A 24921-nucleotide genomic window follows, 5' to 3' on the forward strand; every position below is an offset into this window, starting at 1 on the left:
AGTCCACCGAGGAGGAGCACTTAGGCCAGCAGCAGGTTCAGTGCTAGGACCCAGGATACAGCGGTCATTTGTGCACCTCCATCCAGGCACATCTATATCCATGGATCGATCCAGCCCCTTTCTTATTTTCAGGGCAGGGAAGGGAGTTGTCCAAGGCCGCACAGAACTGGGACTGGAACCTAAGCCCCTGATCCCTGGGGCCACGCCCACTGACCGGACTCCCAGGCCACCATTAGAGAGGCCAGGTTCTCAGGACGTAGGCGGGGCTGGACGGTGCTGGCCTTGGAATGCCAGCCCCAGCAGGACAGTCCCGCAGGGGACGAGAACTTACTGTGGGAGCTGATGTACTCAGGGGACTTGCCCGGTCCCAGGGGAAGGGCCTCTTCATAGTAGTCCTCAGGTGGGGGCCTGTTGGGAAGCGGTGGAGGCAGGTCGGCTGCCTGAAGGGGGACAAAGGAGGCGGATGAGACCTAGGCGGCCAGGAGAGCGGAGGGAACAGGCGGAGGGACGGGATGAGGCTGGGGCAGGGGGAGGCCGGAGCCCCTAGGAACCGTTTCTGAATGGAAGCCATAACTTGTGACAGAGTGGCAGAAGGGCAGAGGTGGGAAGCTGTTTGCCGATAGTTTGCTTGGTTCTCTCCTCCTTGCCCAACTTGTTGAAGCGTCAGGGCTTCTCTGTAATATCTAAAAGCTGTGTGGGCTGCCACACAGAGACGTAGCTAGTGCTTTTGATTAAGCACGTGCAGAATTATCAAAAGCTACGGTGACTTCTGCAATACTCTGGAACCACATCTCTATTCAGGTGAGGAACAGCAGGACAAGTAAATGGAACGCGTGTGAGTTAGCGAGGCAATAACGCCTTAGGCTCTGGGGCCAGGGAACCCCTGCTCTACTGGGATTAGGCTCCATCGCTTACTAGTGGTGGGACACTGACATGTCACTTACTCTAAGCCTCAGTTTCTTTACCTGTAAAATGGGGACATTAATGGCGCCAACCTCCATCAGTTGTTGGGAGCGTGTAAAGGACGCCATAAGGGGTCAGCAATTGGTACCACCGGATGGTGATGATGATAGTGAATTAGGTAGTTGACAGATAATGTTTGATGTGATTATGGGCCCCTTCCCTCAATTCCTTGGACAAAGGCTGGGAACCCTAGACATGATCCAAACCTTTATTTTATAGGTGATAGGCTCAGAAAGGAAAGGTGATTTGCCCTAGACCACACAGCCGCAGGGGGAGGGCAGAGGGCCACCAACTCCTGGTCCAGAGCATTCCCCATACTCCATGTTAATTATCACGGCAATTAGAAGTTGGGGTGGGGAACATCCCATGTGTTTAAAGGGAAGGGTCAGTTCACTGCATCATCCCTGCTCAGCATGGGCACAGTGAGCACATCATGAGCCAGTGAAATATTGTCACAGCCTGTTTCTCCCTCCCTCCCTCCCTCCCTCCCTCCCGTCCTTCCTTCCTTCCTTCCTTCCTTCCTTTCTTTTCCTTCTTTCCTTTCTTTCTTTCTTTTCTTTCTTTCTTTCTTTCTTTCTTTCTTTCTTTCTTTCTCTTTCTTTCTTTCTTTCTTTCTTTCTTCCTTTCCTTTTTCTTTCTCTTCCTTCCTTCCTTTTTTTCTTTCTTTCTTTCTTTCTTTCTTTCTTTCTTTCTTTCTTTCTTTATTCATTTGAGAGAGAGCGGGGTAGAGAGAATCCTAAGCAGGCTCCACACCCAGCAAAGAGCCCAACTCAGAGCTTGATCTCATGACCCTGAGATCATGACCTGAGCCAAAATCAAGAGTCAGACGTTTAACCAACTGAGCACCCCCCTCCCAGTTTCTCCCCTCAGAACAGGGTCCTACACAGCCAGGAGGGTCCCAGGCGTTAGGGGGAAAGCTCCCCTGATCACTTCAGAGGGACAGAGGGCTGGAGGATGTGGGAACCCAGGCTGTGACTCACATGTCTCAGAGATGGGCTCTTGGCTGGCTCAGGGCTGGCTCCTTTGCAGGGCTCCCCGTCATCCTCTGGCAGGTCCCGGAGGTCACTCAGGTCACAGTCTACCGAGGGTCAGGCCATTGGGGCAGAGAAAGCCAAGAATGAGCACGGTAAAATGGGAAGAAGGCTGGATTTGGGGTCAGGAGGCCTCCACCCCCTCCTTTGTTAGTGACATTGGGCAAGTGACTTCATCACTCTGAGACCTGTTTGGCGTTCTCACCTGTAAACCGGTCCCAATAATCCCTTGCCTTGTCTGTCTGCCAGGGTTATCAAGAGGGTCCAATAAGACCCTATCTGGTGTGGTGCTTTGGAGGGTTTCAAGAGTTGGGCAGTGAAGGCAAAGTGTCTTCTCTCAGTCTCTCAGTCCCCGAGACTTCCACCTGACCCGCAGCTCTCTCCATGCAGAATAGTGCTGTCCGCCCTCGGGAAGGAGCAGGGGCCAACACGCCCTGCCCCCCGACCGGCGGGGCTGCTCCCATGCCCACGGTGCCACTCCGCTTTCTGGGAGGCGCAGGGACCGCCCATCCCCGGGGCCAGGCGGCCACTACCGGTGGACGTGAGTGGCAGGGGAGAGAGAGCACGGGACGCGCCACACCTTCTTTGGCCTGCGCGTCATCCCTACCTCTCCTCCAATCCGGGGGATGATTCCCATGACCATACAGACTCTGACTAGGCTTTCAGACCTGGCAGGGCCCAGGGAGGCCAAGCGACTTGCCCGAAGTGACTCAGCGTTGCAACGTCGGAGCCGGGCCCCCACCGCATCCGAGGGCCCTTCCAGAGGCCGGGCAGGGGACTCACACGCGCAGGGGGAGGACGGCTCCCAGTGCAGGGGTGGGAGAGGGCCACTCACCGAACTCCTCAAAGAGGGACTCCACGAAGCTGGGCCCGGAGTGGAGGTCCGCTGTGTTCACATATAGGCAGGAGACTTCTTTGGCTGTGAGGAGAGGGGTGAGTACACCGGCAGTGAGGAGGGAGGGGGACCTGTCGCCACTGAGGAGGGCCCCGTCTCCCCCTCCTGCTACTGGGACTCGAACCCACCGGGACACGGCACCACGGACCGCGTACACGCGCACTCTGCGTGAGTTCCCGGGTTCTCAAACTTTGTTCTTATTTTTATTGTACCTGAGCATCTCCTTCTGCAAGTGAAACGGGGCCCAGGGCCCGGCACTGGGGCTGCTCTGGGGACTGCCAGGGGACAAACAGGGCCGAGCACAGTGGGCCAGCCACGGCCCCTCCCACAGTGCTGTGAGGGCTCCTGATGACATCGGCCTGTTCTGTCACCGGAAGTGAGGCTCCGAGAGTCACCCAGTGGTGACACCCCCCCCCCCGTCACTCAGACCCCTCCAACACTGCGGGACACGGCACAGCTCGTCGGAGCTGACTCAGCTCTGGACTTCGCAGTGATCACCTCGCGGGGCGGACGAGGACGCCTGCAGCTGAGCACATGGCGTGCGATGTGCGTGCTGCGTGGTGTGTGTGGAGCGTGGGTTGCGTACGTGAGTTTCAGTGGCTCGAGGGCGGAGGCGTACGAAGAATACGCCCAGGGTGGAGAAGGAACAGAGTGGATGAGGACGTGGGCCACGCGGCGAGCCATAGGCTTCCTCGTGCCGCAGGCCCTGGGGAGTTACTGAAGGTTCTTGAGGAGCCGGGGGCAGAGTGCCAAAGGCTGACCTGGGAGGGGCTGCAGGCTCTGCAGGATGGAGGCCACAGCCATCTTCTTCTCCAGGGCAGTGTCGCTCAGGTCCTCGTGGTCCAGGAGGCTGAGCAGTCCCGTGAGCTCGGGGAGCAGCTGCTCCAGCGCTGGGGAGGGAACACAGCCAGGGCTCTGGGTCAGGATCCGGGCCCCGCCTCCGTCCACTAGAGGCCGGGGAAGCAGGGGCCGGAGAGCAGGGCGGGCGCCACAGGGAGACCTCAGAAGCCCTCCCACCTCTGTCCCAGCCGCTGGCCAGTCGCCTCCCGAGGGAGAGTCCTCAGTGAACGCTGATGCTCCTCTGGGCGCCCCCACTCTGCCTCAGACCCCATATGGCCTTGGCTTGAGGACTGACCCTCCCGAGGCCAGCCTGGCAACACTGAGCCCTGAGCAGAGGCTCTCGGGCCTATCTTTGCCCCAGCACGAGGGGCCTTCATCACTGCAGCTCGAGGCTCAGTGCGGGTGCCAGGCCGGAGCTCCTGGCCATCCAGCACACAGGCAGGAAGGGAGCCTTCCTGTCTCATCAGTTCATACACTTCAATCTCTGGAACCTTCTGTTTCCGGTGCCTTGGTGGGAGCCAAGCTAAACATTAACCCTTCCCACCCCAGGCCCTAAACCGTTATCACCAGTCCTTCTGTGTTCACCAGCGGTTTTCAAACTTGAGTGTATCTAGGAATGACCCGGGATCTCGTCAAAACGCGGAGGCTGGCTCAGGTCTGGGGCAGGGCCTGAGACCCTGCATGTCCACGGAGCTCCCAGCTGCTGCTGACGCTGCTTCTTGAGAGCACACAGAGCTGCGACATTCGACAACACACAGTCCTTTAAAGACCGGAGCATGCCACAGCCATGAGGTCATGATGTCTCCCTGTCCCAAACGGTAGCTTGGGACTTGGTGCGCCTGAGACCAAAGACCAGCCTCGTTACAGTAGTAGAAACACTAAGAGCTAACCGTGTTGAGAGGCCTGGGTGCCTCAGCTGGTTAAGCATCCGGCTCTTAATTTCGGCTCGGGTCGTGATCTTTCAGTTCACGGGGTCGAGCCCCGCATCAGGCTCTGCGCGGACAGCCGGAGCCTGCTTAGGCTTTTCTCTCTCTCTCTCTCTCTCTCTCTCTCAATCTCTCCTTGCCCCTCCCCCGCTCACTCTCTCAAACTAAATAAACATTAAAAAAAATAATAAAAATAAAAGCTAACCATGTTGAGCAGTTATCGTGAGCTGTGCTACGCCTTTCATACGTATAGTCCCATTTGACTCCACTATCAAGCATCTTATGGCTCAGAGTGGTTAAATAACTCCTCCAGGGTCACACAGCCGGTGGAGCCTCAACTGGACCTCGTTTCCTCACTCACTTTCAACCATGGCACTATACTGCCTTACAGTATTTTATACACGCCTGCCAACAAGTTTTGGGATAGGTCCCATGATCACACGTGCTTTTTAGAGGAAGCAACCAAGGCTCAGAGAAGAGAAGTGACGTGCTTGCAAACACACAGATGCCTCAGGAGTGCCAGGCCTTCGGCTACCGCCTCTGGACTCCCAGCCCCCTGTGTTTCTCTCCACTCTGGGCCCCCTAAGGAAACAACCAGACTCTGGCTTGCAGTTACAGGGGCTGGGTGTGTCAGAGGGGCTGTAGCATTGTGCACAAGAGAACCGGCCCTGGGACCAGACTCCCGGGTTCAAGTTCAGGCTCCATCATTCCTTCATTGTGGGACCTTTGCAGATTACTTAGCCTGTGACTCAGTTTCCTCCTCTGTACACGGGAGTAAGAACAGCACCTGCCTTAAATGGCTGCTGTAACGATTAATCATGTCCTGCATGAAAAGTGCCTTGCCCCACGCAGAGTAAATGCTCACCCCAAGTCAGCTGTGACTGCTGTCATTATAGTATTTATTTACCATGCTGGTCTGTGCTGGGAGCATCCGCTCCCTCAGTAGGCCGTGAGGCTCTAGACGGCGTAGACTGTGCTAGGAATCTCAGCTTCTTAGCATCTAGTCTGGGGCCTGCTCAGTGCCCGGGCTCCACGCACAGATGACCACGTCAGGACCTTTTTTGTAAAAATAGAAATCTTACGTACAGATAGCGGCAGTCGTTGGAAAAACGTGGCGTGGCCGTGGCAGTCTCTCTGTGGCATTCCCTCGTCACCTCAGATTTGTTGTAAACGAGCCGAAGGCCGATCCTGTCACCTACACCTCATGAGCTCTCTCCGCCTCGGGGCGCTGAGGCAGGGGCTTTGCGAGCACGGCACAGCTCATCTGCGAGCAGGTCGCGCTGGGATGCCCTCGAACTGAGGCTGAGGAAGGCTGTGGGATGGCTGCACGGCTTGAAAGAGGTGAAGCCAGGCTGATTCTACGTTTGTGTGACTCTTGGAGCTGTCGAGTCGCACGACGGCAGGGGGCGCCGCTCGCCTCCACAGCCCAAGTGCAAGGGGCCTGGAGGCCCTGCTTCCCCCAGGGCCCGAGCCCCTGCACTGCCGCCTGAGCGAGGCTTCTGGGTGGGTGGGTTTCCCTCCTGGAAGCAGGAAACCACTTAAAATCATAACATCATTTTAGGTAAATTTTAGGTGTTGCAAAGGAAATCTTTACAAATGGAGTCACAGACCTCTCTGGCACCTTCATCAGATATATTGAAAGTTAACTCGGTTCTAAAGTATTTACTGAGTGCTGATTACACGCCACTCGGGGGATTCGAAAATGAATAAGACGTTGTTCCAGTGGGTATGCTCCCTCTCCGTCTCTCTCTGTCTCTGTCTCTCTCTGTCTCTCTCTCTCTCTCACACACACACCTTATCGTACACCCACGTCATTACACACAAGGGAAGCCATGCTAAATGTTACCAGGAAGGCACCGCAGGGGACCATGGCAGCTTTCTTGTGGCTCGCAGCCACGGTTCGTATTCGAAAATTCCCGACACGGCTCTGCTATCATGTGGGAATGTCAAGGCCATGGGGCACAGTGACTGTTTAGCCCTCTACCAGTGGCTCTGCAACTTTCTGGCCTGGGGACTCCTTTGCACAATCGAAAAGATTATCAAGGACTCCAAAGAACTTTGGTTCTATGTGGGTTATATCTGTCGATCTTGACTGTATTACAAATTAAGGCTGAGAACGTTTTAAACAAGGAGAATACACAGGCACACATCCCGTTCGCTTTCAGAGCTGTCGCGTCATCACATACGACACAACCTCTGGGAAACTCCACTGCAAACATGAAAGAATGGGAGAGAAAAAACACATACGGGGGGAGGGGGGGAGGGCGCCTGGGTGGCTCAGTCAGTTGAGCGTCCAACTCTTGATTTCACCTCGGCTCATGATCTCACAGTCGTGAGATCAAGCCCCGCCACACCCAGCTCTGTGCTAGGTGTGGAGCCTTCTTGAGACGCTCGCTCTCCTCCTTCTGGCCCTCCCCTGAGCACACGCACTCTCTCTCTCTAAAATAATAATAATAGTGGGGCACCTGGGTGGCTCAGTTGGTTAAATGTCTGATATCGGCTCAGGTCATGAGCTCACAGTTCATGAGTTCGAGCCCCGCGTTGGGCTCTGTGCTGACAGCTCAGAGCCGTAGAGACTGCTTTGGATTCTGTGTCTCCCTCTCTCTCTATCTGCCCCTCCCCTGCTAGCCCTCTGTCTCTCTCTGTCTCTCTCAAAAATAAACAAACATATAAATAAATAAATAAATAAATAAATAAATAAAGACATACGGGGTCTGAGTACTATATAAAAGTAGTTTTGACTGCGTGGACTCCCAGAAAGCATCTTGGGGCATTGCCCCCTCCCAACCACACCTTTCTGAGAATTGCCAGCCTTCAATGAATGACCTCGGATTTGCTAAGTCTGCCCCTCTTGTCCATTCCTCCCTCCCGTCCTTTGGGTCTGTCATTTTGTGCTGAGGTCCCAGAGATTCCTTCTCGCTGCTATCAGCCAGTGTCTGTCTGTGGCAGCATTCCTGCTTCGAAAGCCTCTTCGGCTTCCAATTTGAGGTTTGTTGCAGTTGTTTCTAAAGCGAGCACAATCAGGTTGTGAGTGAGTTCTCGGCATTGAAATGCGGGAGGTACAGGACCCCAGCTTTGTTAACAACTTTTTGAATGTTTTTCCCTGCTTGTTAACGGGATTCCTAACATGGGACCCTGACTTCTAAAAATGTTCTTGTGTAATGGAGGCATGGTCACAAAAGTCCAGGCAGAGCAAAGGAGAAGGCGGGAACCAAGCAACGCTGGGAGAAGCAGATGGGCAGCAAGGAGACACCTCGTGCCGTGCCGTGGTGGCTTCTGCAGCCAGGAAGGGCCCGGCAGGCAGCAGGTGGTGGGTGGTCCAGGGAGAGTCACACAGCATTTCTGAAGTGCGGCTGGCTGGCGGAGGGAGCATGAGCCAGTGGGGAAAAGCTCAGCCTCCGGGCAGTGAACCTGCGAGAAGCCTCCTGAGGGCCGAGCAGTTACTGTGTGCAGGGCAGTTAGGGCACACCCTCCCGTTTAATCCTCAGAAACTGCACAGGAGGGACCTAGCGTTGCTAACTGCGCCCCACAGAGGGAGGGATCGGAGGCTCGGAGAAGTGAGGCTGCCCAACCAGTAAGTGGTAAGGCCGGGCCTGGAGCCCAGGTCTGTCTGACTTCAAAGTGTGCACCTGTGCCTGAATCCTCCACCAGAAAACATGGGCTCAGGGCAGCAGAGGCCGGGCCTGGGGAAGGAAGGAGGCAAGTGGCCCCTCAGAGCCCTCCTGCCAAAGGGCTCTGGGCCAGGACGTCATCAGGCCTCCTGACCAGGGGTCCCCACACTGGCTGGGTGGAGACCCTTACTGTGGGGCTGAAATTCTTGCTCAGTGAGTCTCTCCACTGGGCCTGCAGGTGAACTTCAGAGCCCTCACTGTGAAGATCTCCAGGAAGAAAAACAAGCTCCTCAAAGCATATACCTGACTCAACCCCAGGATCTCAGCCCAGAGACACCTTTACACCCTCCTGGATACCGGGGAGCTTTCAGCCAGTGTTCGGCTCTGCGAAGACAGTACAGAACCGCACCACCCCCCCTCCACCCAGCCGAGAGAAGGTGTGTGCAAAGTGCCGAGAGCAGATACACATCAATAGCCTGTATCCGAGAACGTTCGTCTCTCTCCTTATCTCGTCTTAGCACAGAACTTCCCCCCTCCTCCTCCGTCCCTCTCATGCTGTGGCCCTACCTGACTTCCCAGCCTGTCCCTGCTGGGATCCCCACGCCCCCTACACTCCCATCCAGACTGCTCACACTCCCTTACACGCCCTTCGTGGACAGAGCTCTGGAATTACACGGGACACGACTATTCTTTCGCCACGTTTTGGCGAAAGCTAAATGCCGTAACCCACGTAAAACAGCCCTTGTGAACCCTCGTAAAATAGCTGGCTTTCAGGTGCAGTGAACTTGGATGTGCCGTCTGTCGCAGCTTCGTCTTTAATGCCAGAAAACCGAAACCACAGGGATTGGAACCATCACGGAATTTAATTTGGAGAGAAATCATACGGCCAGTGGTTCTGCTAGGCCTCAAACAGACCTCCAGGACAGCAGCCTCACATTTTAGCAACAATAAGACTCCCAAGGGGGTTGTTGGAAAGGCAGATTCCCAGCCCGGCCCTCCTGATCTGGCGTGGCTCTTTCAGTAGGCCCTCTACTGGGACCCAGCAAGCTGAATTTTTTTTTTTTTTTTTTTTTTTTTTAGTGTTTATTTATTTTTGAGAGAGAGTATGAGCGGGAGAGGAGCAGAGACACACACACACACACACACACACACACACACACACACACACACACACAGAATCAGGTTCCAGGCTCTGAGCTGTCAGCACAGAGCCCAACGTGGGGGCTCGAACCCACAGACCGTGAGATCATGACCTGAGTTGAAGTCGGACGCTTATCCAACTGAGCCACCCAGGCGCCCCGGCAGCATGTTGCATTTTAACAAGTACTCCAGGTGATTCCAAGATGCAGCCTTTGAAAGAGGTTCGGCCGGAAAACGAATAACTACAAGGCACGTCTGTGAACATAGGGAACGTGGGAAGACCTTCCTCATTTCCTAAAACGTTCTCGTTAGACACCACTTTTGAAATAACTGAATGTCCAGCTGGGAATAAGGGCTCCTACAGAATATAAAGAGCCAGAGCCAGGAAGCCTGCTTAGAGGAGCACAGCGATTAGGGCCTCGGGGTCACATGTGCTCCACTGCGATTCCTGAGATTCCTGAGCCACCACTTCCCAGCTGTACAGGGGTGGCCCGCGAGGGAGCTCTGAGCCCTGGCCTTCTCATCTGGGTCGTGACAATGGTAGGATGCCAACCGCCTATGCTGGCCGAACTCGGTAGTCACGCTCATGGGGCACTCTGTCTGCGGTGCTGTGCCTGGAGCCAGCGGTCATTCGATCACAGCCATAGCATTGTCATGGTTGCCGTTTCCTGATACTCCCCAGGGCCGCGCAGATTCCAGAGCACCGGTCAGAGAGGATTTGGCGACAGGTCTGCTGTAGTTGTGTAACGAGAGCTCCGTGAGGACAGGAGCTGTATCTCAATCATACTGGCTGCCCGCTAAGCATTTGCTGAACATTTTGATGGGCTAGGGCAGTCTTCTCATTTTAAAGATTTAAAGAGAGGTGAGCGTCCAAGAGGTTGTTTGACTTAACCGTGGTCACACAACCAATGGAAGATAAAAGTCCCTAGCATTAGACTCACACGAAGCTTGCTGCTACTTGGCTGAGTCATCAAAGAGTGGCGAGGAGGGGCGCCTGGGTGGCGCAGTCGGTTAAGCGTCCGACTTCAGCCAGGTCACGATCTCGCGGTCCGTGAGTTCGAGCCCCGCGTCAGGCTCTGGGCTGATGGCTCGGAGCCTGGAGCCTGTTTCCGATTCTGTGTCTCCCTCTCTCTCTGCCCCTCCCCCGTTCATGCTCTGTCTCTCTCTGTCCCAAAAATAAATAAAAAATGTTGAAAAAAAAATTTAAAAAAAAAAAAAAAAAGAGTGGCGAGGAACACAGGCTGTGCCCAGTCTGGTCCCTCTCAGCTTGGCCATTTTCCCGCTGTGGCTCTGGGGAGATTTCTTAACCCGTCTAAGCTTCTGGTTCTTTATCTGCAGACCGTGGAGATAATCACGGTAGCTGCTTCACATGGTCATTGTAAAGATGAAATGAAGCCATGCATATGGGGCTCAGTGCACTGGACAGGTGCCTCACCATTCGTGTGTGACCTCCAGGGGGGTCTCAGGTGTGGGGGAGAAGGGAGGGGGTATCGGGGGACAAGAGGACACCGGGGGGGGACCCTGAGAGCCTCATCACGTTGACCATTGATGGCGCTGGCCTTGACACGGAGCTTAGGGTGGCTATGGCAGTAGGGGTAGGGGCAGTAGGCAGCCCCTTTACTCAGAGAGCTCACACCCCCAAGGACAACCCCCCCTCCCTTACCAGGTGGGGGGACATCTTCCAGCTGCAGGGGAATCCTGTCCCTGCTGTCTCCAGTCAGGAAGGCTCTCGTTCACCCATTCCTAACCCGCCCCCCTTCTATGTTCACTCCTGGACCAGGTCCTGTCTGCTTTCTGAGGACAGACTGGGGCACTGGGACAGCATTATCTCTTATGTCTAAAGTTTATTTAGAACCACGAATACATTTCATTGATCTTGTTTGGCTTAGCGGAGCCTTAGGGAGGTACAGTGAATTCCAGTGAGGAAAAGAACACAGGAAGAAATGGTTTAATCATTGTTTATAAAACTTCAATCTTTCACTAAGTGGGACAGACAGGCTCAGAAACCCAAGATGGGTGATAATTGTTCTCTGGGATGCAAAACAGTTTGCCAAATAAAAGTAGGAATCTATTTTAAAATGTATTTAAGATCAGACCACTAAGTATTTATTGTTACTGGTGAATACCCAACTAAGATCAATTTTCTCTCTGCTACCCCACCCTCCCCATTTAAATCAAAATGAGATGGCACAGAGCAGAAAATAAGCCAGCAGGCAAAAAAGCACTGTTACTTGCTCCCAGGACTGCCTCCTTTCTGCACACCAGATGCAGCATGAATGACACCTTCAAGCAAAAGTTCTTTACCACAGCCAGTATGGGTTCTAACGCAGGGAAGGTTGGATTTATTTAGAGATGTCAAAGGTAGGGTTTAATTTCCATAACAAGACACAAGTGAATAATTCACCTTCTGCAAACCACAGGTTTAATAACCCCTGTTTCAGCACCTACATGGTCAGCCCAGTGGGCGCTCTGACTTGTGAGATCTCATTCCTGGGTACCTTTTAGACTCTGGAATTTGTAAAAATGCTTGGAAACAGCTTGCAAGTTACCGTTTCAGTAAATGAAAAGCAGTGGGAGGAAATACAATTTCTCTTCCCCCCCCTCTCCTTATGTGACAAGCCTCTTTACGACAAGGATAACTCCTCCTTCTTTGTTTTCAAAGTCAAGAGAACATGCAGCAAACATGATTTAAAAATGAAAAAACAGGAAAGTTGTCAGGACGGGGGTTTTTACAAAGGGCTCACATGCTCCGTTTGTTTCAAGTTTTCTTTCTTATTTTCCAAACGGCAACATAACCCAATTTCCATCTCATAAAGGCTCCTGAGCTGGAGAAAGAACCAGGGTGCTACGTTCACAGTTTTTGATCGTGTTTTGAGAGATGACTTTCTATATGCCGTGCTTTAGCAAGCTAACGCGTTCATGAGGTATGACGACCCATTGTAGGGACGGAAAGGCAGATCATCCTGGAAAGGAAAGCAGTCCACTTAGCAGGTGTGACCTCAGCGTTCGGGTTGGGGGGAAGGAACAGAGAGGAACCTTTCTGGTGGCCTTCCAACCCTGTGAGCCCTTCCAGAGAGACGTCCCTCCAGGCTGCCTTCCTGCTCCTTTCCTCACCCTCTTAACCCAGGGCCTCTGCATATGCTGTTCCCTCTGCTTGTCAGAACTCCCTTCTCCTGCCAACCAGTAATGCCCTCTTCAGCTCTCAGCTCCCTCATGACCGCCCCAGGGAAGTTTCCCATTCTCCACTACCTCTGTCCCCCTACTTTACACGAGGATAGCATCACTCTCCCTGTGGTGTGGACCATGGTGAAATGTTCATTTAACTGCGCATTTCTTCAATTAACATCAGCGACCCCCACTTGAGCCTGAACTCCACGAGGGCAGGAACAGCCCCAGCTTCCGCTGGTGCCTGACACAGCGCATGCTTAAGGTACTTGAGCAATGAATGAAATCTCACAAACGAGAGTTGGTAGTCAAGCAGCTAGTTAACACGATTTAAAAACCGTGTCTATCATGGCGGATCAGCACCGTAAAAAGATGCCTAAAAGAAGAAAAAACTAGGTAACAATAGTCCCCGGGGAACAAAAGGAAGCAGGAGTCCAGTTTCTTACTTGCCTAAGCTCTCCAAACCCTCTTTGGTTGAGCTTGTAACCCTCGCCTGAGCATGGCTGCCAACAGATTTAGTGACGCCCGGTTCGTAGTTGGGGGATTTTAACCCCCAACATATAAATTAGGAAATAATAATGACTAACATGTATTAAGGAACCCAGACTAACTACTTGAGTTCAAGTCCCGTCCCCCACGATGCCTAGCTGTGAGCCTCTGGGACACGTGCGCAACGGCCCAGTGCCTCGCGTTCATCACCAGTGACCTATGAGCCCACGCACTTCATCAGTGGGAACGGCGAGAATGCATCTAGTCCAGCGTCTGGCACGTAGTAAGTTCTCAGTAAACAGTAGCAATTTACATCACTCTTCCATGCACCCCTCTGCTTTAAGAGACTTATGTGTATTATTTACACACTTTAATTCTTATGACCAGGTGGGCTAGGCCCGTCGGGCAGGTCGCAGGTTGCAGGACGGGAAGAGCAGCGAGGGGCTCTTCAGGGGTGCCCGCCCCAGGGCTCCTTCGCGGCAGCTCTGGGTCAGCTCTGCAGACGAGCCCCCACCTGCAGGCGAGGCCTGCAGCCCTGCGGCTTCTCATCCGAGCTGCTGCTGCAGATCTCCCCATCGGGGGCCACGGGGCCGCCTCGCTTCCTTCCTCTGAATTCACAAGCGCTTCTCTTGGAGCCCAAGTGAAGGCCAAACAGTGGGCACCATGGTCCGCGCGGGTCGGACCAGCATTGTTGGTCACTAAAACAAACACTTCCTGTTGTCCCCGGGGGTTCGGGGAAGACCGCGGTTCACGTTTGGAAAAGAAGGAAAAGGGAGCAGCGGAGAAAGCCAGCTGCAGAGCCAATGCCTCGGTGCTGACCGCTTGCCAGGAGTTAAATATAGCCCCTGTGCGAGGCAGGGCAGGGGGAGGTCACCTTGGAAGGCTTTTGTGTGTGTTCATTACCGCTGGCGCAGGAAACCCAATATCCTTCATGCTGAAGAGAAGGGTGCAGGTTTGACTCCAGGGCCAGAAATACAGAATCCTAAGGGAGGGAGGTGGGGAAGACGAAGGGGAGGATTTGGGGGGTTTGGTCTGAGAGGACTGGTTTGGGGCTATGCCTCCCGCCTACCAGTGTGGAATTTGGGGTGAGGCATTTAGCCCCTCTCAGTGTCCCCTTCCTCTCCAGTGAGGAGGGCTTCAGGATTGCCCATGTGTTGGTAGCGGGGAGAGGGTTTGTAAATCGTGGGGATTATTATTAGGGATCGTTGGGGAGCACACTTCTCTGATCAACTGTTATTTCAGGAAGATAGGGAGGCCAGAGGCCAGGGAGGTAGCAGGTCAGTGGGGAAGCGGGTCATGGGAGCCTTTCTGGGGACTCTCTTCCCAAGAGTCAGTCAGGCCTGGGTGACAGGCTCGGGGAAGCCCTGCATCTTAAATGGCCTTTCCAGCAGCAGCTCTGCTCAGGTCTCCTCATCTACCAGCAGAGCCCTTGCTCTGGGCACCTGGTTTCTCAGCCCTGGGCCACCAGGGAAGCCGTTTCCAGACAGGAGGGGGCGGGCCAAGCCACTGACTTCCGAGGATATAGCTCTTGGCTGTGGGACTGGGCTCTCCCAGAATTGTTCCTTTGTCTGCAGATTCCTCCCTATTTAGCTCACAAAGGAAATGGTTCCAGGAGGAAGTGGAAAACTGTGACACACACATGCTCGCCCCCCACACAAGATGGCAGCTGTTTCCCCCTACGGCAATCTGCCCCACCGCCTTCACCAGACGCTTGGGGGGGACAAACACAGTCCCGGGAGTGACCTGGGAGTGGCCTGGGATACCCGAAGATAAAAGCAGGTAGTATTGTCAAGCTCTTAACTGATATTCCAGATGTTGTGCTAAGCATTTTGCATAGATCACCTCACTTAATTCTCATGCGACTCTGTGAGGTAGGTACGTTTTTTACCCTCTGTTTTACACACGAACCAAGTGAGGCTCAGAGAAGCCCGGTCATTTGCCTAAAGGCACACAGCGAGCAGAACCAGCATTCAAACCTAGACTTAACTCTAGGACCTAAGCTTCCAATTGCTGCATTGTAATACGTTCTGGCCTTCTAACAGGGGTGCTCTACCATTGCTGGAACCTGCAGTGAGCACCTCATGACCTTTCCCTACTGGTGTCCATTCACAGGATGGGTGCCAGGCCTGAGGCCTGCATCGGGCAGGGCTTTCTGTTTCGGAGAAGTTTGAGTTGGAGCACCCATCTCACCAATAGCCTGTGGCCGACACTGAGGACCCCAGGGTAGGGGTATGCAGATAAGACAGATAACAATAGGGATATCCAAGAATGACCATGAGCATTTATTGAAATACATCCCATGAGCTAACACTTCTACTTCTTTTTATAAATAGAACTTCAGGTGGATAAAAATGCAGTTAGTCCTAATCCTTGCTTCAGGAGACACTGTCGTCATTGGTTCACAAGTGCTGCACTTTTATTTGGTTATTGACTTACGTCATCGGTTACTTTCGCTCATGTACGAAACACCCACAAATCTACCACTCACGCAAACGCCGGGGTCCCGACTGTATCTTATATCTAACTACCGTCTCCTGCTTCTGCCTCCCCTACCCAGGCTGACTGCCATCCTGAATGCTGTAATTGTCACATTCTTGCTTTCCCTTCTGTATAGTGCTATTGCAACCGGGTATATCCACACATTAAAAAAAAAAAAAAATCTGTGCTTGTTTTTAACCTCATTAAAAGGGTATAACATTTGGGGCGCCTGGGTGGCTCAGTCAGTGGAGCCTCCGACTTCGGCTCAGGTCATGGTCTTGGGGTTCGTGAGTTCGGGCCCCGGGTCGGGCTCTGTGCTAACAAACAGCTCGGAGCCTGGAGCCTCCTTCAGATTCTGTGTGTGTGTCTCTCTCTCCCCCTCCCCTGCTCATGCTCTGCCTCTCTCTGTCTCTCAAAAATGGATAAATGTTAAAAAAAATTAAAAAAAAAAAGGGTATAACATTATAGGGAATCCTTTGTGACTTTTTCTTTACTATCATACTGCCAAGATTGACTGGTATTGTTGTCTGTCGTTGCGTTCATTCATTGTGTTGTGTGATACTCGGTTATGGGAATGTTCTCTAAGGCCACCACTCTGTGCCTATTATCTCATCTAATCTTTACCTCAGCCCTATATGGTAGGAGCTCTTCTTATCCCCGTTTTACCGAGAAGAAACTGAGGCCCAGAGAGGCTAATGAACTTTCTGGAGGTCACAAGGGCCAGGTAGAAATTGTTCTGGCTTCTCACTGTCCACCGTGTTTTGGTATAGAGGAGAAAACTCAGGATGTAGAGCCGAAAGCCCAGGGGTCAAGCCCCAGCTCCACACTTCCCGGCTGTGTGACCTTGGACAACTGGCTTCATGTCTCTGAACCTCAGTTTCCTTAGCATTAAACTCAAGTGATGACAACCGCCCTTCCCCACCTCCCAGGCCTGTTGTGAGACTCGAGTCTGACAGTGTCTTTGAAAAGTGAAAGCCCTGAAGTTTTGTCAATCAGCAGACTGTGATCAATCGCATCTATGCCATTTGTTTCCCCTCTCCAAACAACAGAGAACCTGCAGGATTCAAGAGATGTGACTGAACAGCATTCCCACTCAGAAGGCCAAGGATGAGGCTGACCTGACAGCCCACAGAAACCTCTGCCTATGAAAGAACCAGAAAATCACCAGGAGCTGCCTCAGGCTGCACTATTTGGAACGCGGTATGTATTTACCTTTGTTCTGTTCAATGGTTTTTTTTTTTTTAAGTTCTTTTTTTACTATTTCTTACCTATTTTCAATATCTGAGGCCCCACCCCAGTGCTCTTTGCTCACGACAGTTCTTCTGCCTGGCTTGTTCTCCTCCAACTGCTACCAAAGACTAACTGTGTGACCTTGGGCAAGTTACTTAACTTCTCTGTGCGTCCTCATCTGCAAAATGGCGATCGTGATAATACCCACCCCTTACAGGGTTGCTGTGCGGATCCAGTGGAGTGGCATCCAGTGGCTCACAGCCACTCCTGCTATATCCCGAGTTGACTTATTGTTATTTAAAATCTCTCCCACTCTCCAGACGGTGCCCACTCATCTTTTGAGGGTTGGTGCAGCTGCCCCTTCCTCCAAGGGGTCTGTCCTGCTTTCCTGGACAGGTGAGGCCATCCTGTTACACCCTCCAGAGCAGGTGACGTGTTCAGGACCCTTCTGCATTAAACTGTGAACCGTGAGGGGAGAGACGGGGCCACTGTTGCCCAGTGCCCAGCACAGCAGCGGGTACACAGCAGGTGCACTGGGTACACATTAAGTGACAGCCCAGAATTCAGAGAAGGACCAAAGACTAGGGAGAAGGCTTTAAAGCCTGCTTCTGACAACTGTCTCCAAGAGCAGAAGGACTCAAGGGGTGGGGGAGTGGAGCCAACTTGTTCCTTGGGGCACCGGGGGCACTGCGTGGCAGACTTGGACCCGTGGGTGGGGGCTCCAAGACGACACTATCAGGTTCACTGTGTAGAACTTTTGGAAATCTCAACTAAGAAGAGAGGCAGATGTCCCTTCCAAGAGGGGCTGAGCCCCCCGGGACAGCCCTGTGGCAGGAAGGCGGGGAAAGGGCCAGTACAGTGGGGAGGTGGGGAGTCGGGGAGTCAAGGCATTGGACAAATGGGGTGAGAGATACCTGGAGGCAAACCTGGGATTTGCCTTCCCTAGCCTAGTGACCCCAGGCAGGTGGTGTCACCTTAGGCTTCTCCTCTGTGACACAGAGATGATGAGAGTGCTCCCCTCAGAGGTGGTGGTAAGCACAAAGAGAGGTAGTATATGGAGGGATGAAACTATACCAGCACCCGAGTCCTTCTGTAAAGGTTGGTTATTACTACCGGTGTTGTTAGCAATCACGGGATGCGAACACTACCCGGGGCTTAGCCCACCCATTCTAGGTGGGGGGCTAAGGTCGGGCCTACAATGCCCACCTGGACTGTGGCCCAGCCTCTCCTCCTCCCTCCCTTCCCCTGCCTGCAGAAGCCTCCCAGTGCCAGCCCTGGATTGGATACCGACCAGGCGCCCAGGACTCCAGTCCACAGGGAGCCCAGCCACCCTGGGGCAGGCTCTGGAAGACCCTTGGGGTGATTCCTGCCTCCAGGGCTGGGGCGAGGCTCCAAGAAAATGACAGTAGAAGGTCTTGGGGATAGGTGTCTTGAATCCTGGAGAGCCCCAAACATCTCCTCTGCTCCCACAGGAGGCCAACGAGTCTATACAATTAAACTCTCTTTGAAAATGGGTAGAGTCTGAAGTTTTATATTCCCCCGTTCTTAACTTAGACACAAAGGTGCGTTGAGGTTATACTGCTCACGAACAGCTCCTAACTGGTCACCTCTTTCCAGTTTCTCCCTTCTGACTGTCTCACGAGTTCACTGCTGGCTCTAATCATTTCCCCCAGCCGCAACACTTACATCATCCCCCCTTCTGCTCACAACCAGTCAATAGCTCCCCGGGGCCCTGACGCCAGTTTCCTTTGTGACACGGATGATGATAGACCTTCACGTGCTTTCATGCCTCCCTGTGGCTTACCCCTAATAACTCTGTCATTCTGTCCCTTCCCAGGATGGGCAGGCCAGAAGCCAGGAGCCAGAGGGAAAGCGGTACAGAGGGAACTTGGATTCCATTCGAATTCATTAAGGCAATCATTTACAAACCTGTATTTTAAGTATTCGTTTTTTTTTTTTTTTTAATTGAATGTTTCCTATATGCTGAGTGCTTTCCTTGCAGGAATCCAATTATTCCCACAGGGAGACAGGTGATTGTTATCTCCATTTTTGGTTGAAGAAACTGAGACTCGGGGGATTAAATGGATGAGTAGAGCCAGGATTCAAAGCCCAGGCAATCTGACACCACAGCCAGGGCTCACCCAGCTCCCATATTATGCTGCCTCTATTATTAGTTACAAATCTGAGCAACCAGCCTCTCGGGGACTGGGGACTGGGACACAGCCCGCTGGGGACCTGGAGGAAAAAGCCCTACTCTATCTGAGGACCGAGGCTCCGTTTAACGTCCACCTGCTTCTCTAGGCTGTAGGCAAGCCCACCCCATTGCACCCTGAGCACACTTCTGGGCCTTTCTTCTTTCCACTCTGGGATTGCCTCCCTCCATGCTTCTGAGGTTCCTGGCTAGAAAGTGGTCCACGAGGCCTCTGGTCCTTTACTATATTCTCTAATGGACAAGGAGCAGATAGGACCTCACGTCACGGGCACTGGTGACCAAGTCTTACTTTCTCTGCTTTGCTAGGAGACTCTGGGGTGCAAGGACCCTGAGCTCCCCCTCTGTAACCTGATCGGTCTCTCTGGCTTCTCGGCACACTCCTAGATCAGTTTTCTTCCGGATCCAAGTGGAGCTAAAAAAAACCTTCCCCTTGGTTTCATATCAGCTGCGTCTGCTCTCAGCAAACCCTTCAACAAGAATGGGCAGGAAGAATAAATATTTATTCTACAAATGAATAAATCTGATTCCATCTTCAAAAGAAAGCTGCAGCATAAATTATCATAATTTCTCCATTCTAAGAGGGCGCTGATTTAAAGACGTTTTATCTGTTGAATAACAGCTTTGGGGGGGGGGGAACAAACAGAAAAGTAACTAATTGATATATCGACTGTAGGATAGGTTCTGATTTTTTAAAAATGTGTTTCCATATCAATAAATGTTGTTTTTTAAAAATATAATCCCATTCAAATTTCACTGTGGTTTTTTTGGCTCTTGTGTTCTCAGAAAAAAACTCCCAAGCCTTGCTTAAGCACTGCGAAGCACGGTGGGTATTAGCAATGTATCCTGGCCACGTTATGGCCCTGTTTAGCCTTGCGGGCTGCTGGTCAGAGAGGGCATGTCATGGCCACCCCCACACTAATGGCGGCCCCCAAAGCCAATCGCCATGTTTTCTCCCCAGCAGCGATTATGTCTGTGCTCTGTGACTACCTCACAACCACGTTAGTAGCTCCATGGAAAGCCAATCTGGGGGTCCATTGTATGCCCTTAGGCAAGATGCTGCCCCTTGAACCTCGGTTTCCCTAGCTGTGAAACAAGACACATAGGATTAGATAGGTAATTTTCAAGTGCTTTCCTAATGGAGTTACAGGAACTGCATAGCTTCCTTGGGATTGGCGGGGGCGGGGGATGGAATGAACTTTGTTCTCATTCCTACCTCAACCTGATCAGCTACATTGCTTAAGATCTTGTTTGCAAAAGGATTCTGGGACTAATGCCACGTGAGTAAATGGCATTCTGGGCCCTTCCAACACTGGTCTTAAATACATACTCTTGTATGGTCTAAAGGATAGAGCTTCATTTCTTAGTCTGGACACCCTTAGAATCCTTCTTACCACCGTGCTCCAGGGAGATACTCCCAAACTCTATAGTCTAATCCAAGGGTTGGCAAACTTTTTCTATAAAGGACCAAAGAGTTCATATTTTAGACTTTGCAGGCCACATATGGTCTCTGTTACAACTACTCAACTCTGGTCCTCTGGTGAGAAAGCTGCCATAGACAATACATAAGGAATGGCTGTGTCTGTGTTCCAATAAAACTTTATGTACAAAAGGAGGCGGCCGGCTGGGTTCGGTCCACAGGGGAGGTGGGCAGATCCCCGCATTATGATACTTCGACCTGACAGGTGAAGAGACGGAAGCCCATGCAGAGGATTCTGGGAGCTGGGTTTGCTTGGGATCTCCGTCTCCTGGACAGTGGGCGCGCTCCTACTGATCCACGCTGCTCACTTAGCCATGACTCTTTGCCTAATTTGAACTGTGGGCATCTGGGGCTACACGTTTGAGGGCGCGGTGCCCGGAAAAGACACGTGCCCCACTTCTCTCTCTCAAGAGATCAGTTTTCCCCAGGTTCTTGGAGGGCTATAAAAAGCCCCTGAGCCTGCCTCCTGCAGGGCACGCTGTCAATAAATTCCCCGCAGCTGGAATGACTGCAATGTGGTGCCGCCTTCTGCCCCTGCTGCAGCCTGGCGGCCTGACAGCTGCACCAGGGACAAGAATCACGCCTGGCCAGCTCTGAACCTCCACTCTCACTTGGGGCGAGGCTGGGACTCCCCAAATGGAATTTTAGATGGACGACAAGGCCTGCCTGGGCCCTCTTGGTTCTTTCCGGGGGGCTGAGAGCTTCTCGAATTCTAAACACCAGAACTCTGAGGACCACAGTGGGAGGAGAGTAAAGGCTCCGAAATCAAATCTCATGCCAGCTGCCTGGCCATATCACTCATTGGCGGACGGTATCCCCTTTCCCTCCCCTGCTTCCCGCCACCCTCTCTGTCTCCACCTTGAAATCTTTACCTAGTAAGTCCTCGTGGTTTATCTAGCCAGTCCTTCTTATAACTGACTTGGAGATGACCCTCCAGCATTTGGTGAAAAAAAAAACAAACAGGTTTGGAGGTGGGTGGGGCTGTGTAAATATATTGGACCTTTCTTAGCCCCAGTTTCTTCAGCTGTAAAACAGGGATACTAAGGAAATAGATATACCACAAAATTCAGTTATCTACTGCAAGTAAATTACAGGAAACAACTTTAAAATGCAACAGAGGGCAAAATCACGATAAATATTCCCACTGAATTCCCTTGTGGGGGTAGGGGCTCGAAAAAGGTAAGCATCACAAATACATCAAAAGTTATCTACGCATTCATACACTGACACGAGCCACATTCCTTCACGGGGAATGTACTTACTGGCCTACTGCAGAACTAGATCTTGGCATAAACTTTTAATACAAAAGCATATTCACAGTTTTATAATTCATATACCTGCCCCAGCTGGGATTTTAGAAGAGAAAAGCCACACACTGTATGCTCTTCACTCATAGCTGGAGGCAGCGGTTTGGGATGGAATTCCCCCCTCCCCCCCAATAAAACAAAGGGCATATTTTATGCACAGGAAGGCTAAAATGCATGGATGTCATGATCGTGTGAGGATTAAAGGATCTCACATACAAATGTAGACTGTCTGGGCGGCCTGGGTGGCTCAGTCAGTTAAACATCCCACCACGGCTCAGGTCAGGATCTCTCACTTCGAGGGTTTGAGCCCTGCATCGGGCTCTGTGCTGACAGCTCAGAGCCTGGAGCCTGCTTCAGATTCTGTGTCTCCCTCTCAATCTCTCTGCCCCTCCCCTGCTCATACTCTCTCTCTCTCAAAAATAAATAAACATTTTTAAAAAATTTTTTTTAAAAAAAGAAAGAAATGGAGACTGACTCCTGGTGAGCACTCAGTTGGCTGTTATTATAGAACATCTGCTGTGTGTGAGACACTGGAAACGAGAAGACAAGACGGTCTCAGACCACAGGACTCATATATACATAGGAGAGGCATTTGAGTTATTGTAGTCTAATCTTCTAAAAGCCAAGACTGAGGAGGGTGAGGGTAACCCCAAGTCAGAGAGGAGGTAGAAGGCAGAATGTGGCAGGGATGTTTTCACAGGTGGGTGAGGCTGAGCTGGTCTCTTTCAGGGAGGGGTAATAGCAGGGACATCTTTCCGAAGCTCAGTTTTTGCATCTGTCCGGTGGGGAGATGTCTCAGCTGTCTACTTCACAGGGCTTTTGCCAGAGTTGCGAGGAGCCACAGAAGAGACAGACGGTTCAGGGTGCGGTAGGGAAGGAGAAGCCCCGAGATAAGCATCGGCATCTTAGAGGTTCGCTGTGCCAAGATTTTGGGGGGGGAGGGGGCAGTGTGTTCAGATATATTGTGGACTGCGATAGAAAAATTGCTTGGCTTGTTAAAGATAAAACGAGACATTTCAGAAGACTACTTTGGGCCAAAGATCCAGACCCCGCTGTGCCACTTGGCTGAAAAGCGTGAAAGGCAGTGCCCCCGGCAGCAACAGGGAATCCTGGCAGGTGTCTGAGCAAGGTCAAGGGTCATGATAAAAGGAGTGCACTGCTGATAACCGTGAGCACATCAGACTCACCTGGGAGCTTTGCAAAAAGCACACACACCCAAACCTCACTCCAGACTCACCCATCAGACCTCTGGGGGGGGGGGGGGCATATGTTCAGGAGGCTCCAGAGGAGAGGACTGTGAGTCCAACTGGAGTCAAACAGGCAAATAGAGAGTGGTCCTTAGGGCAGTCTGGAGAAGGTGAGAGAGGAAAGAGGAAGCTCCCATAGGATAGAGGAGAGAAGCCATCCAAGAGACATTTTTCAATAATAGTCAACAGGATTTAAGGTCTTACTGGGTGAAGGATGAAAGCAAAGGAAACAGTGAATGATGATGAAGTCTATGTTTCTGTATCCTGAAAATGACAGTCACTTTAATGGAGAATCCTGGAGCCGAAGGTGGCCATGTCCAACTTCCACTCTGTGGATTTTGTGTTTTTTTCTTTCACTTGTTCATCATCTCCACAGACGTTTTTTTGAGCATCTGCTACGTGCCAAATTATACTAGGTGCTAGGGAAAGAGCTGGGAACAAAGGTAAGGAGGGCCTCCTCCTCACAGGGCTCACATTAACGGCTAATTCAATCCCCCAACCGATTATAATGGTGAGAATAGCAACGAATGCGAAAGAAGTGCGGGGTGCCAGGGGCACCTACAGAAGGGAGATGTGGCTTGGGGGGATTGGGATAGGCTGCCTTGAGGAAGTAATATTTGAGCATATTGCAAAGGATGCACACGATGAGCCAGGTGGAGGTACAAAGGTTGGTGTCAGGGGGCCCCGCAGCAAGACAGCATCAAATCTACAGTTAAAAAAATTTTTTTTTTACATTTTATTTATTTGTGATAGAGAGAGACAGAGCACAAGTGGGGGAGGGGCAGAGAGAGAAGGAGACACAGAATCTGAAGCAGGCTCCAGGCTCTGAGCTGTCACCACAGAGCCCGATGCGGGGCTCGAGCTCATAAACCATGAGATCGTGTCCTGAGCTGAAGTCAGATGCTTAACCGACTGGGCCACCCAGGTGCCTCTTAACATTCATTTATTTTTGAGAAACAGGGACAGAGTGTGAACAGGGGAGAGGCAGAGAGAGAGGGAGACACAGAATCGGAAGCAGGCTCCAGGCTCTGAGCCGTCAGCACAGAGCCCGATGTGGGGCTTGAACCCACGAATGGTGAGATCATGTTCAGGAGACAATAGAGTCACCGATTCTAACTGAGCCAGAGTCGGCCACTTAACCAACTGAGTCACCCAGGCGCCCTTAGTGACAGTTGTTCTTAACCTATATGCTACGGTGGTCCCCATAGGAGCCATTCTGTGGTTCCCTGATCTGTGGCCATTCAACCTCTGCTTCATTATGTCCCTGGGCATCTCCAATTCTAGTACTGAATAGTTCTTTTCATTTGGATGCTTCTCCTAGATCAAGCCTAAATCAGCCTCTGTGTAATTCTCTTGTACAGCCTTCTGGAGAGTCTATTATCTGTTCTACAGGACTGATCCCATGTCCCCCTTTCAAATTTAGTCTCGTTCACAAACAGCCCCATTTCCTTCAATAGCTCCTCACGTGGCTGTGTTGTTAGCAGAAAAAGAGAAACAGGAAGGGTGATCTGATTCAAATAAGAGGAGTTCAGAATTGGGTCACTCGGAGTTTGAGTTGACCTCCGAATGGAAATGCGCCACAGGCAGGAGGTAAAGCAGGAATGGAGCCCATCTCATGGCTGAAGATAGACACTGAGAGTCCCCCCTCAAAGCGGCTTGGTTCCCTACAGAAGGAGTGTAGAGAGAGGGCTGAGGTGGTGGGGAGAGAGGGGCAAGAGACACAAAACAAGATAAAAGCAAGCGATCCAGAGGGGAAGGTGGAAAATGACAATCAGTAGGCACCTACCACGGGCCAGGCACTGGGCGCTGGGCAGATATTACCACAGTCCAGTTTCCCAACTCCGGATGCCCTTCCTCCTGCTTTACAGACTGCGGGGACCAGACTTAGCCGGGCAACTTGCCTTGGGGCG

The 24921-nt window shown here is 52.0% G+C and overlaps 1 protein-coding gene and 1 long non-coding RNA gene across 4 annotated transcripts in view; one reads left to right on the forward strand and one right to left on the reverse strand.

Moving 5' to 3' along the window:
* AFAP1L1 (actin filament associated protein 1 like 1) overlaps positions 1-24921 on the reverse strand; it is a 62248-nt gene that overhangs the window by 31327 nt on the left and 6000 nt on the right. Inside the window, exons 1-5 of one of the 2 annotated variants that reach the window (XM_042949593.1) lie at positions 3907-4153; positions 3651-3779; positions 2830-2913; positions 1944-2041; positions 332-440 (exon numbers count right to left, since the gene is read on the reverse strand). In XM_042949593.1, the coding sequence (XP_042805527.1) occupies positions 332-440; positions 1944-2041; positions 2830-2913; positions 3651-3693 (334 nt within the window). In that variant the 5' untranslated portion in view covers positions 3694-3779; positions 3907-4153. Of the gene's footprint in view, positions 1-331; positions 441-1943; positions 2042-2829; positions 2914-3650; positions 3780-3906; positions 4154-24921 lie in introns of those variants that run through there. The other variant, XM_042949584.1, reaches the window with a different exon arrangement.
* LOC122226453 lies at positions 14730-18407 on the forward strand. 2 transcript variants are annotated; one of them, XR_006205635.1, is made up of 4 exons: positions 14730-14839; positions 16588-16738; positions 17089-17164; positions 18024-18407. It is a non-coding gene; the product is annotated as an uncharacterized LOC122226453 (long non-coding RNA). The 2 variants fall into 2 exon arrangements; XR_006205633.1 differs by having other exon boundaries at positions 16588-17164.

This window comes from Panthera leo, chromosome A1 (genome assembly GCF_018350215.1).
Source record: "Panthera leo isolate Ple1 chromosome A1, P.leo_Ple1_pat1.1, whole genome shotgun sequence".
Taxonomy (NCBI): Eukaryota; Metazoa; Chordata; class Mammalia; order Carnivora; family Felidae; genus Panthera; species Panthera leo.